We start from the raw sequence: 13,190 nt of genomic DNA, 5'->3' as shown, positions 1-13,190 counted from the left end.
TACGCGGCCTTCTTGGAGTCCCTGGGAGGGGTACTGGAGAGTGCTCCAACTGGGGACTCCATCGTTCTACTGGGGGACTTCAACGCTCACGTAGGCAGCGACAGTGTTGCCTGGAGGGGTGTGATTGGGAGGAACGTCCTCCCTGATCTGAACCCGAGTGGTGTTCTGTTGTTGGACTTCTGTGCCAGTCACAGTTTGTCCATAACGAACACCATGTTCAAGCATAAGGGTGTTCATCAGTGCACATGGCACCAGAACACACCTAGGCCGGAGGTCAATGATCGACTTTGTGGTTGTGTCATCTGAGGCCATGGTTCTCGACCGGAAAAAGGTGGCTTTGGGTCGTGACACAAAAGAATAAGATCCCGGATACAAGCGGCCGAAATGAGTTTCCTCCGCAGGGTGGCAGGGCGCTCCCTTAGAGATAGGGTGAGGAGCTCTGTCACACGGGAGGAGCTCGGAGTAGAACCGCTGATCCTCCACATCGAGAGGAGTCAGCTGAGGTGGCTCGGGCATCTGTATCGGATGCCCCCTGGACGCCTCTCTCGGGAGGTGTTCCAGGCATGTCCCACCGGGAGGAGGAGACCCCGAGGAAGACCCAGGACACGCTGGAGTGACTATGTCGCCCGGCTGGCCTGGGAACGCCTTGGGATCCTCCCGGAGGAGCTGGAGGAAGTGTCCAGGGAGAGGGAAGTCTGGGTGTCCCTGCTCAGGCAGCTGCCCCTGCGACCCGGCCCTGGATAAACGGTAGAAAATGGATGGATGGATGGACAAAGCACGCAGTAGAGTTATCTTCTTGTCTGAACTTCATGTTCAAACCATGATTTTCTCCTAAACTTAACTTAGTAGTTTTGGTGCCTTTATTTTGAAAATGTAATCGAACATCAAGTGTTTGTTATTTCTGACTTGACCACTGAATGAGGCCGTGGTGTTTTCAGGAGCATGCGAGTGCAAAGGCAACAGTTTCACAGTGGACCAGCGAGTGTATTACACATTATGGCGAGATACATCCACTACTAATGTTTAGGAACTACTGCACTGTGTCTTTAATGCAGCACAGTAAAAACAAACCTTTATCTCCTCTTTAAAGGCCCTGTCCTGCCCTCCAACACATCTTTCACCCTGTCAGGTGGGAGTTGGGTGAAGACACGTTGATGTCATTAAACTTGACGTCCTGTTGAGGATCATGAAGGTTTATACCAACAAAGGAAGAGTGAGATTATGTCAACTAAATGCAGGTGATATGTCAAGTAAATGCAGGTGATATGTCAACTAAATGCAGGTTCTGACAGTTCTGTCAAAGGTCTAATTATAAACAACATGTGTGAAAACACCTGTGTGGGTGGACCTTCGTGTACAACCTTACCTGAACACAAAAGTGTGCTGTATTGTGCATTGTTCTTCCTTGTGGTCAGAAAATGATCTTACTACATGTCATTTAGGGTGATGTGTGTGTGTTTTCTAAACATTTTCATCATTTGAGTCAGTATCAGATTAAAAGTCAAAGTCCAATAAAATCCTCTGGTGTGTCCACATGAAACTCTAAACAGAAGCTTGCTGTTAGTGTTGTTTCATGTGTTCAGGTTGGAAAAGTGGTCGATATTATTTCCACTGTGGTGGTTCACTGAAACTACATCATAACAAGGAGCCAATCAGACTGCTCTGAAATGATTCCCTCCCACTCGATGCCGCTACATTAAGATGAATCTTCCTCTAATACGATCTAATTTAACTGCTGTCTCGAGTGAATCAACAAGAAAATGCTGATCGTGTTTTATTTACTGCTGATGCTCAGAGTCGGGCGTAAGTAGTCAGTCTTTTATCCATATATAGTTTAGGTTTGTTATATTCACGCATCAGTTTAGAGCAGAGAACATTTGACTCTGTCTGTTGTTAATCACTGCTCTATTTAATTTTATCTTTAGGATGCACAGACGGTCTGAACTTTGAGGTGAAGACTGTTGGAGATGATGTGACTCTGACCTGTGACCGCCAGAAGTCTTGGCTTTCAACACAATTGTTTTGGATCAGGCTGGTTTCTGGAAACATGCCTGAAGTGTTGGGAGGAACATATAGCTTTGATTATGAAGGTGTGAACAAAACTCCTCGCATTACAGCAAAACAAGGCGATGGAACATTTCTTCTGCATATTAGTGCAGCACAGTTAAATGATACTGGACTTTACTACTGTGTAAAACATACACAACTTAACTTGACATTTGTGGAAGGAACATTTCTAAGAATTCAAGGTAAACATCATTTATAACAGCACTTTACATATTTATATGTTTTAATTTATATATAAAGATGTCACATGTTTCCTTAAATTAGAAATGAACATATTTAGATACTTTTATTTTCATTAAAGAGAGTAAAATGTTTTATTTTGCAGGAGCAGAACCTGATATCACCACCGTCATTCAACTCCCTCCATCTGATCCAGTCCGTCCAGGAGACTCAGTGTCTCTGCAGTGTTCAGTCCTCTCTGACTCTGAGAACAAACCATGTCCAGGAGGACACAATGTGTTCTGGTTCAGAGCCGGATCAGAATCTAATCCCAGTTTCATTTACGCTCATGGAAATAGCGGTGATGAATGTGAGACGAGTCCTGAGTCTGACTCTGCACAGAAATGTGTCTACAGCTTCTCTAAGAACGTCAGCTCCTCTGATGCTGGGACTTATTACTGCGCTGTGGCCTCATGTGGAGAGATTTTATTTGGAAATGGAACAAAAGTGGACATTGAAGGTAAAGATTTCCAAAAAATCGATAATAATCATTCATTCTGATCTCATCAAATCTATTAAGTTGTACCACAAATGTATTTTAACGTCTTATTAAAATAATTGTTGACTTTTATTATTTTCTCCTTTTCATATTGTTTCAGCAGTCAACATGTGGGATTTGCAGACAGCCAATACAGTCGTGTTTCTGCTCTGTGCTGCTCTGGTGATGAGTCTGATTGTTATTTCCTACCTGAGTTACACCATGAAGAAGAAATCTTGTGGTTGTTGCAAAGGTAACAGAAGTTTCTCATACTTCAATCCATCAAACAGCATTTTGCAAAAAGCTAACGTCACAGGATTTACATTGATATATCCATAAATAAATCTAAATTAACAGACAGCATCTTTTTATCTAATATATGTTTTTATTATTTCTTATTTTAATACAGATGCTGTCCTGGAAACAAATGCCAGTGGTGGTCAGCAAAGACAGCAGGTAAGCAATGCAAAGAAAAGAGATGAGTGGGAAAGTTATTACTGTATATAAAAATTAACATCTAAATATTAACATCTGTCTTCTCATGACATTTTTTCCATATCTTTGCTCAGAGACATGAGGACTCATTGATTTATTCTGCACCGACCTTCACCAAGAAGAAAGCTCGCAAAGCAGAGAGACTGAAGGTAAAAACATCAGAGGCAGAGACGACCTACTCTGACATCAGGACTTTTGTGAGAGATTAACAATCAGAACTATGGATTTGCTAATTCAACACAGTATCATTTGGAAAAAGTTACAGCTTGACAACAATTTCACACCTGATATCGTAACAAGGTTTTATTTGGATAACCTGACATTAGTTTATCTGTTTATAATCACTGTAAAAAATGTATAAAAGGGAATAGATTATCATGATGGAAATGTTCGTGACAAGAACATTTCAGTTTTAATGGCTGTCAGTAATATCCTGCAGCTCATATATATTAAGTCTCACTTTATTTTTGTGCAGTTTTTGTTGTTGAGGAGGTTAATCATGCTACTGATCGAACAGACTTTTGAAAAGGTTGTTGAGTGAGGTTCCCAATCTGTCTGATGTAATGTTCTGGTTGTTAACTTCTCCTATATGTCTCAATGCAGTGCAAAAACAATTAAATTAAAACCTGTTTACTTTAATGTGCACCATTTTCAGTTTCCTTGTTTGTTTTTCTTATTTCATCATTTTCCATATTCAGTTTGTTCGCCATGATTAATTTATTTTGTTAAAATCACTACAGTAGTAATCACTGCAGGATGCAACTAGTATAATATAATAATATATAATGAGACTGACTTAATATCTTGTTTAAAGATCAGTTGTCGTGTGAGTGTGCGGTGTTGTGCGTCCGTCAGAGCACATCTCTAACAGCAAACTCTTGAGGTGGCACATGTTCTGATAACATAATGCAATGTAATCTCTATACAGTAACGACACCATCGGCATTTACACTGGTTCACTATACGTCTCACTTTCACTATGAATTTTGCTGGGGAGGGAAAAGTTACATGTTTCGATTTTAATGACCACTGGTAATATAAACCATATACGTACATGCAATTAAAACAAAGCCATACACACTGCTTGTGCTGCATAATGAAAAAGAAAAAAACAAAGAGGAGGAAGCCTTCCTTCCTGGTAATATTTCTGACCAATGAGAGAAGAGCTTGCTCAGCCATTACAAGTTTTAGACGCTCTTGAATGTTGCCATGTGAACACAAACGAACAAACAAAGCTGAAAATACAAAATTATATTCAGTTAGTCCCTGAATTGGAACAAAAAGCAAACAAAGGGTCTGAAAACGGTCGTGGTTCACAGGCCTGCTCTGAGAGGGTGTTGCTGGTTGTGTGATCACAACACACATAAAATACACACACAGTATTTAATGTTGTAGACACAGTTAATCTTTGTTGAGACACAAAAAAATATATAGTGCAAAAAGTGTTTGCGGACAACTACTCAAATGAATAAAGTCCTCCATCTTCCTCATCTCACAGCACTTTGTAAAGGCCCTCTGAGTGTGTGCGCGTGTTAGTGTGTGTGTGTGTGTGTGTGTTGAGAAAACAACAAGCAAAGCCACATGCAACAACTACACGGCCTGACACAAGCTGCGGTGGGCCATTTTTCCACCCTTTGACCGACCATCAAGGCTGTTTACTCAGAACAGACCTGACTATGTGCTTCAACAGGATATGTAGCGAAGGTAACGATGCAGTGAGGGAAGAGGCGCCTGCACGAGGTCTCAGCACATCGTTTTTTAGTTGAACAAAGTGTCTTCATTCACTTTTTCTTCCTGGTTAATCATTAAAAGAAGAAATATAGTCTATGAATCATGTTTTTTTTTTAAGATGCAACCATATACATCAGCTTAGTGCGTCGAGAGCTGACGAATCAGAGCAGACTTTTTCAGGAGGGGAGGCCTTAAAGAGACAGTGTCAGACCTTTTTAAAGGAGCAGTTCATCCAGAAATAAAGATGTAGTCGTTGTAAAGATGTAGGAATAAAATGACTGGACAAAAACATTCAAATTCATTTGAAAAGATGATGCACCCACGTGCACACTAATGCTTCTAGCTTAGACTTTGGCCTAATATATCAATTTTGAATTTGGAGCTTATATTTTTTGGAGGTTATATTTTTGTGTTCAGCTACTTCAGTTATCTCAGAGAACGCTGCACCACTGTTTTGCTGTGAAGCTCTCGAAATGTTTATGTGGAGTACTGTTCCTTTAAGATCACAATTCAAGCTCCTGCTCTCGCCTAAAAGATCAGGGTGGGACCAGGTGTTACCTTCAGAGGGACCAAAGTGTAACATAAAATACACTTCTAAAAGTAATACACTGTAGTTTTATTGCACTTTGAGCCCAACTTCCTGAGTCTAAAGCAGAAATGAGAGAGGCAGAGAAAGCCCCTCTGTATTCACACCTTAGTTTGAAGCCCAACCACAACAAGGCCAAAGTTTCCATGCATCATTCGTTTGTCACTGGTGTCTGTAAATGTGTGTTTGTGTGTGTCTGTGCATGTGAAAGTACAAAGTACATGAAAGTATTCACTGCAAGACATTTAACAGTTGTCCTGTGTCCTGTGTCCACCCTGCTGTATATTTAACTGTGTGTGTGTATCATGTGTACAGGGGCTGAACACAGCACTGTGTCAGGGAGCTGCTGATTTAAATGTGTGGTCATTTTTAATGAGTCACACCTCCAGCACCACTTTATCTTTAACAACTTTATCATCAAACCAACATGTTTTGGCTTGTGGTCAACAATACACTGACCCTGCTGAAGGCCACAAACCACAATGCTGCTGCAGCTTTGACTCTCTCAGTTGGCGATCTATATGTGGTGTCTTGTAAGTCAGGTGAAGTTGTTCACGAGGCCTCCGCCCAGAGTCTGTGGTGATGTAATGGACTGTTATACACTGGCAGGTGTAGGCTAATGCTGTCGTGCTGCCTCATAACAAGGTGTTAGGTTCAAATCTGTTGTTCTTTTATATTTATTTTTCACTCAGCTCCCTCCTTCAGATCATATGTGGGTCAGCTGAGTTACAGACTAGTACAGTATAGTAGTAGGATGGTGTAGCAGCCCCATGACTGTGTCCACTGTGCTCCTCCTTGTGATGTGCTGACACCCATTATATATATTTGGGGTTCAGGCACAGCCTAATATGGATATTGATCGTTAGGGTGACATAGTCACTGTGTTACTACGTGTACTGTTGAGCCTGTTCTCCTCGATCGAGCCTCATTAACGAAAGTTCATCAACATGTTTCACCGTCAGATACCTCGACATGTTTTTAATGTTTTAAACCAATCAATTAAATTGCTACGATCAATAATTTTACGTCAACAATGGATCTCATCACTTCCTGTATGTGAGAGAGGCTGCGTGTTAAAACAAACCACAGAGAATCAGCCTCTGATACTGTGGTTCCTGTCACCATTGTGGTTTTTAGCATTTCTCCACCAGAGAGGTTATTTTTGTCCATTTGCAACTCAATCACCAGAATAAATGTGAGCTAAGTACATTTCTGCTAAACCACAGAGAACGTCTGTTGTTTTCTTAGGTTCAATTTTCTGTTCCTCTCTTGTCACAAGGCTGAGCTCTGGTTAGCTTTAGGCACATAAAACACCTGGTTATGGTGAGGAAGACATAATGGTCAGGCTTAAAATTCAAACATGGCTGGAGATGGCACGACTCCCCATGAAAAATACCAGGTTTTCATCACAAGAAGCACAGCTGGAAATTGTCCTGAGTTCTTTTTAAAAATATCCAGAAGATTCCTGCTTACAGATGTTGAAACTCTGTGGTCCCTCATCTAAAATATGCAGTAATTTCACACCTACTACTGCTGAAACACACACTCAAACTGCGGTTTGGCAGGCCTCGTCTCTTCGCTTTACTAAGTTAATTAACATCCAAGTTAAGACAATATCACACCCCATAAATCACTAAAATATTAGCACCTGTCATCTATTTTAGCGTTTCTGGGAATCGAACTACAACCTCAATAAATATGGTCGTGAATGAAGGCGACACCCCAAAGATGAACAACACAAACACGTGCTGTGTTGTATTATGTAGTCTACTACAACTACATTTATTTTAGTGACGTGTGTGTTTCCTAAACAGCTTAACAATATAAGTGAGCATCAACTGAAGTGGAACATCAAGTTCAAATCAAGTCATTTCTTGTGTTTAGTTTCAGTGTCAGTTATAGAAACCCACCATGAAACAGAAGCTTGCAGCTGGGGTCGTGTCGTGTGTTCAGGTTGGAAAGATGGTTGATATTTATATCCTCTGTGGTATCACAGCGACACGCCAACGTAACGAGAGGCCAATCAGATTGCTCTGAAACTGTCGCCTCCCACTTGATATGATTACATTTAAGTGAATCTTCTTTTAATTTCCTCTGATTCGACTGCAGTCTCAAGAGGAATAACCAGAAAATGATTCTATTTTATTTACTGCTGACGCTCAGCGGAGTGGGTGAGTACAAGTAGAGGCATCAGATTTACTCCAGATAAGCATTTAAAGTATTGTATATCCTCTTAGACTTATTTAGGAAAGGGCATACATCATTCTTTATCTTTTGTTGATTTACAATAATGTCTTTTCAGGATGCACAGTTCAGCAGATCCTTGAGACACAGACTGCTGCAGTTGGAGTTAACGTGGCTCTGAAATGTCGTCACAAGCAGTCAGAAACCTTGTTTTGGATCAGACTTGTTTCTGGAAAACTTCCTGAAGTCTATAAAACATTTAGCTCTGCAAGTGTTGATCCTCACATCAGATCCACAGAAGAGTCTGGAACTTTTGTCCTGCGCATCACAAATGCAAAGCTGAGAGATACTGGAGTTTACTACTGTTTAAAAATAGACAAAACATTGACATTGACATTTTTGAATGGAGTGGACCTGAGAGTTCAAGGTAAATACATCACAGAAAAGGTTAGAGAGTAAAGAAAAAACAACTAAAAACTAACAGCTTTTACTTTTGTTTTGCACGTTTTTTGTTTTTTTTAATCTTTTTGCAATTCCTCAGGATCAGAACCTGATACCACCGCAGTCCCTCCTTCTGACCCAGTCCGTCCAGGAGACTCAGTGACTCTGCAGTGTTCAGTCCTCTCTGGCTCTGATGAAGAAACATGTCCAGGAGGACACAGTGTGTGCTGTTTCAGAGCCGGATCAGATTTTGATCCAAGTTTTAATTACATTCAAGAAAACCCAGAAGGACTCTCCACAAAGAAATGTATCTACGGCTTCTTCTGGAACATCAGCTCCTCTGATGCAGCGACTTGTGACTGTGCTGTGGCCACATGTGGGGAGATAGATTGTGGCAACAGATCAAAACCCGACACTGAAGGTAGCTGGAGAACATTTTCACATACTGGTGAAGTCCGCATCAGTGTATGTTTACTTGGAAGTCCATTAAGATATACTCTGACAAATAATTGTCCTTACATTTTATGATGATGTTACAGTTAGTTACACTTTTTTACATTTTTATTATTCGTCCTTTTTTATTTTTCAGCACTCAACATGTGGGCCAATACGATTTTGTTCATGCTATGTGCTGCCTTGGCTGTAAGTCTGATTGTGATAGCTGTCCTCATTTATTCCAGAAAATCTTGTGACATTTGCAAAGGTAAGGATACATTACTTACACATTGTTCAATTTGGGAAAAGCGAACTTCACTGGATTCACATTAATAGTCTATAAAATATAATCAACCTACAGAACCGTTACTCTTTGATTTAGTGACATTCACTCAATCCTTTTTATTCATTCATCTGTTTGTTTGTTTATTTGTTGTATTATTGTTACTGTATTCATTTGCTGTACATTTTATAATACATTTCTCATTTTTGATTAACAGGCATGCAAAACGCTGGTGGGCAGCAAAACCAGAATTTAAGCAATTTAAGGGTAGGCTTAACCTTCTAAAATAAAGTTAGCACTGTTGTTCTTTTTAAATGCATTCATCAGGATAATCATCTGACAGAATTTGCCATATATTTTCTCAGGTTTATTCTGCTGCCGTCTTCACCGTTATGAAAAAAGGCAGTGGTGGAACGGGAGATGTAAAAGCAGCAGAGAGAGAGAAGATCTACGCTGCTGTCAAAGTTTTTGGGTTGAATTAGCAACGCGGTCCAGCAAAACAAAATGTTTGTGTAAGATGGTTTGTTATAAATTATTTGACCCTCCTTCCATTTTTAACATTTTGGTTAAATCATCAAACACATCTTCATTTGTAACCCAGACTTTACGTTTTATATTTTTCATCTCCATTAGTAAAATACATGCATATGTATCTGTACAGTATATTCTCTGTAGATTCTGCATGTGCTAAGTTTACACTGCATTCTGTTATTACTACAACAACATAAAAATATACATGCTGATTGATTTCCATACTAAACATAAGAAAATATATGTGTATATGTATCGCTTATAACTATTTCTTTATTATCAGTATTATTTTGATGGTGTTTATACATGCATCTTTTATTTTAAGTGTTTATATTAATTGGCCAGTCATCTCTGTTGTCGCAAGAACAGAAAGATATATTTCCCTGTCTTTATTTTTCTTGATATTGTTACGACGAGTTGTATGAGCTGGTGGTTAACCACTGGCAGGTTCTTGGCCTCTGGTTAATAAGGGTCACACTCACAAATTTCACAGTACCACTTAGGAAAGCCAAGGGGTTGTCTGTCTCTTTCTGCTGCTGTGCTTTATTAAAATACGTTGCATTGTGTATATGGTGGAAACTTAATTTGTGATTTTGTGATCTTTGTGTCGGCCTCCATTATTCTCATTAGACTTTCAGCCAGTTCTTTTGTCCGACTGTCTCTGAAGGGATCCTCTTCATAATGTCAGATTCTTTAAATAACAATCTGAGCTCGTTTTCAGAGCTCACACGTGTCCTTAACGACTCTGTGAGGACACTCCCACACAGAGTTTAAAAGCCTGCAACTCCCCTCCAGTTAGTTATAACTGAAGAAGCCTCTTGGATGAGAGGTGAAACATCTTCAAGAAAATGAAATAATGAATAAGTTGCCTACAATATAGCACCTAGATTTACCCTGACCTGGATGACTGAGAAGCTTCATCAACAAACAGTTTTGTGAGTGCATGAGAGAGAGAGGTAACATGCTTCACACAGAGCAGGACAACACCCATGTGGCAGGAAGTGCACTTTGATGGTATATTCTGTGATAACCAATCAGAAGCATTAGATGATCTGAGCGTCTTGCCCACGTCTCCACCTTCACTCTCTGAAACACAAACAAGTTTCCTAATAAAGTCAGTGTCAAGATGATCGTGTTCTGCGTTACACTGCTTCTCCTTCATCAAGGATGTAAGTGCTGTCGAATCATGACCATTATATTTTCTCATTTAAGTATCTGTATGTAAACTAGATGTAGAGTATGGTGGTTAGTGTGATTATCTTTTATCTTATTTATGTTTTTAGATTATACTCTCATTGTCATTTACTGATTCATCTATTGTACGTTTTAATTTCATTTAGATGCACTGGTTCCAGTGACCACAGTTCAGCTTGGTGAACCTGTGACCTTCACATGTCTTCTGCCTTTCCAAGAGTTGGGCAGTAAACCTCTTCACTGGTACAAGCAGAGTGTCGGAGATGATCTGAGATTAATTGTAACATTTATGAAACACACCGACCCTGTGTTCAAACCAGAGTTTTCTGCCTCTAGATTGGATCTGAAAGTTGAGAAGAATATTAGTAAACTGACCATTTTGAGAACAACTGAAGAAGACGAGGGAATGTATCACTGTGTAGTCATTTTCTGGACTGAGAATTTTTGGAGTGGAACCTATTTGTCATTAAAAGGTAATTATGTGATCTGTTTTTAAAATGTTTTGGAGTCACTTTAACCACTTTCAGCTTCACTGTGTTAATGTTCTTTAACTTAACTGACTTGCTGTCACTAAATGTGTTAAGCTCTGATTAATTTCAACTTTAAATATGCATTTAACACAGTTTTGCATGCAGGAAACACTCAGAGGACATCGACCTACACTGTTGTTCAGCGGCCGACAGCCTCTGATCCAGTCCGTCCAGGAGACTTGAAGACTCTCCAGTGTTCAGTCCTCTCTGACTCTGAGACTAAAACATGTCCAGGAGATCACAGTGTGTTCTGGTTCAGAGTCGGATCAGATGAATCTCATCCAAACATCCTCTACACTGATGGAAACAGACGTGATGAATGTGAAGACAGATCTGACACTCAGAAAAGCTGCGTTTATCACTTCTCTAAGAACGTCAGCTCCTCTGATGCTGAAACTTACTACTGTGCTGTGGCCACATGTGGAGAGATCCTGTTTGGAAATGGAACAAAACTTGACATTGAAGGTAACATTGTTCTGTTATTTAGGAAATTTGACCATTTAAGTCACCTTAGGGTCGACAGGTGCGTAGGAGAAGACCAAAGGCCGACAAAATCAGGAAAAATACTCCCGCACACTTCCCACTTCACTTGCGATTAAGTTTCTTGACAATGTTTCGGTACTTAGACCTTCATCATGTTATCTAACATTTAAATCTCAAATTATACAATAAGTCATGATCAACTTTTACCCATTTGTAATTTTCTTTGTTTTTTCCTTTTGATAATGTTTCAGGAACCAGGATGTGGTCACCGACAGCTGATGCACTTACTTATCTGCTGTGTGCGGCCTTGGCTATAAGTCTGGTTGTTATAGCCTTCCTCATTTACGCCACGAAGAAACAAGAGTCTGGTTGTTACATTGGTAATAGAAGTCACTCATAGTTCTCTATACAACACTATAACATTAAAGCTACTCCATCCTTATTTATTGTTAAATATATACTTTCCGTTTCTAAATCCAGCTGCTGTTGCCGGGCAGAAAATCATTGTTGGTCAAAAAAGTCAACAGGTGAGGAATTTAAATGATGGATTGACCTCATTGAAACAGTTGAGGTTGTTTGTGTTTTTTAACGTTGTCTTCTGGTGTATTTTCACAGAGAGATGTGGACATGAGGCTTTATTCTGTGGTTGTTTTCACCATGATGAAAACTGACAGAGGTGCGATGAAGCATGCAGGAGCAGCAGAGAGAGAGAGGATCTACACTGCTGTCAAGGCTTTTGGGTTGGATTAGTGACTTAAAATGATGTGTTTGGTTGATGTCAGTCCATTTAGAGCTCAATGGGTTTATGTACAGTAGCTAGTAGTGGCTATTAGGTCAAGCTTTTATACATATTATACACATATAACTGTAGAAACAAGTTAGATTGAAATAGATAGAAATACACTGAATGTGGGGTTGAACTTTTCTTTTCTGTGCAGGGTCTCCAGAGGCTCCAATGTATCAGTGTAGGCACCGACATGTTAGATGGCTCAGATATCAGAGGAACAGATCTGATCAGAAATTAGAGAAGAGCACTGATTTCTGATCAGTACTACTGTAATATGTAACAAACTGTTTCAATAAATAAAACACACTGTGCTTCGTAGTGCTAAACTACTGACTCCATCTGTCATTGTGTCAAACAACTTTTGGTTATTCGGCAGATTTCCTAAACGTCCATTTTATGCCAACAAAACACAAATCAGATGTCCACAGACATGTTGATAACATGTCCCCTTACAGAAACACTGGTGGTTAATGCTGTTAATTACCAAGACAACTGAAAAGCAAAAAACACTGATCAATATTTACACAGTCTGACTGATACACAACTACCTCTAGTCAATATGTTGTCACAGTTGCAGAGCAGTTGACAGGCGCTGCTCTGCCTGTAGAGAAAGGTGCTGCTGGTTGTCCTCTGTTGTTAGAGCAGCTCACCACAAACACTCTTGCGGCGACTCTCTCTACCAATACTGGTGTATAAGTGACGTGTTATCAGTAGTTAGAGGCTCGACTAGCAGACAGACATTTTGA

The 13,190-nt window shown here is 39.9% G+C and overlaps 1 protein-coding gene and 1 long non-coding RNA gene across 2 annotated transcripts; both read left to right on the top strand.

Annotated features, from left to right (window-relative positions):
* Positions 1-2,958: 2,958 nt before the first annotated feature.
* Positions 2,959-3,458, top strand: LOC141013074 (uncharacterized). The gene is made up of 3 exons (XR_012180423.1): positions 2,959-3,017; positions 3,174-3,220; positions 3,336-3,458. It is a non-coding gene; the product is annotated as an uncharacterized lncRNA (long non-coding RNA).
* A 7,118-nt stretch (positions 3,459-10,576) lies between these two features.
* LOC141013371 (uncharacterized) lies at positions 10,577-12,657 on the top strand. Its single transcript, XM_073487074.1, has 6 exons — positions 10,577-10,619; positions 10,791-11,117; positions 11,280-11,639; positions 11,909-12,037; positions 12,138-12,184; positions 12,273-12,657. The coding sequence occupies exons 1-6, from the start codon at positions 10,577-10,579 to the stop codon at positions 12,405-12,407; spliced, it is 1,041 nt and encodes a 346-aa protein (XP_073343175.1). The 3' UTR covers positions 12,408-12,657.
* The last annotated feature ends 533 nt before the right edge of the window (positions 12,658-13,190 follow it).

The sequence above is a fragment of the Pagrus major genome, chromosome 18 (assembly GCF_040436345.1).
Source record: "Pagrus major chromosome 18, Pma_NU_1.0".
Taxonomy (NCBI): domain Eukaryota; kingdom Metazoa; phylum Chordata; class Actinopteri; order Spariformes; family Sparidae; genus Pagrus; species Pagrus major.
Note: the sequence above shows the minus strand (reverse complement) of the source record. Positions and strands in the feature narration are given on the sequence as shown.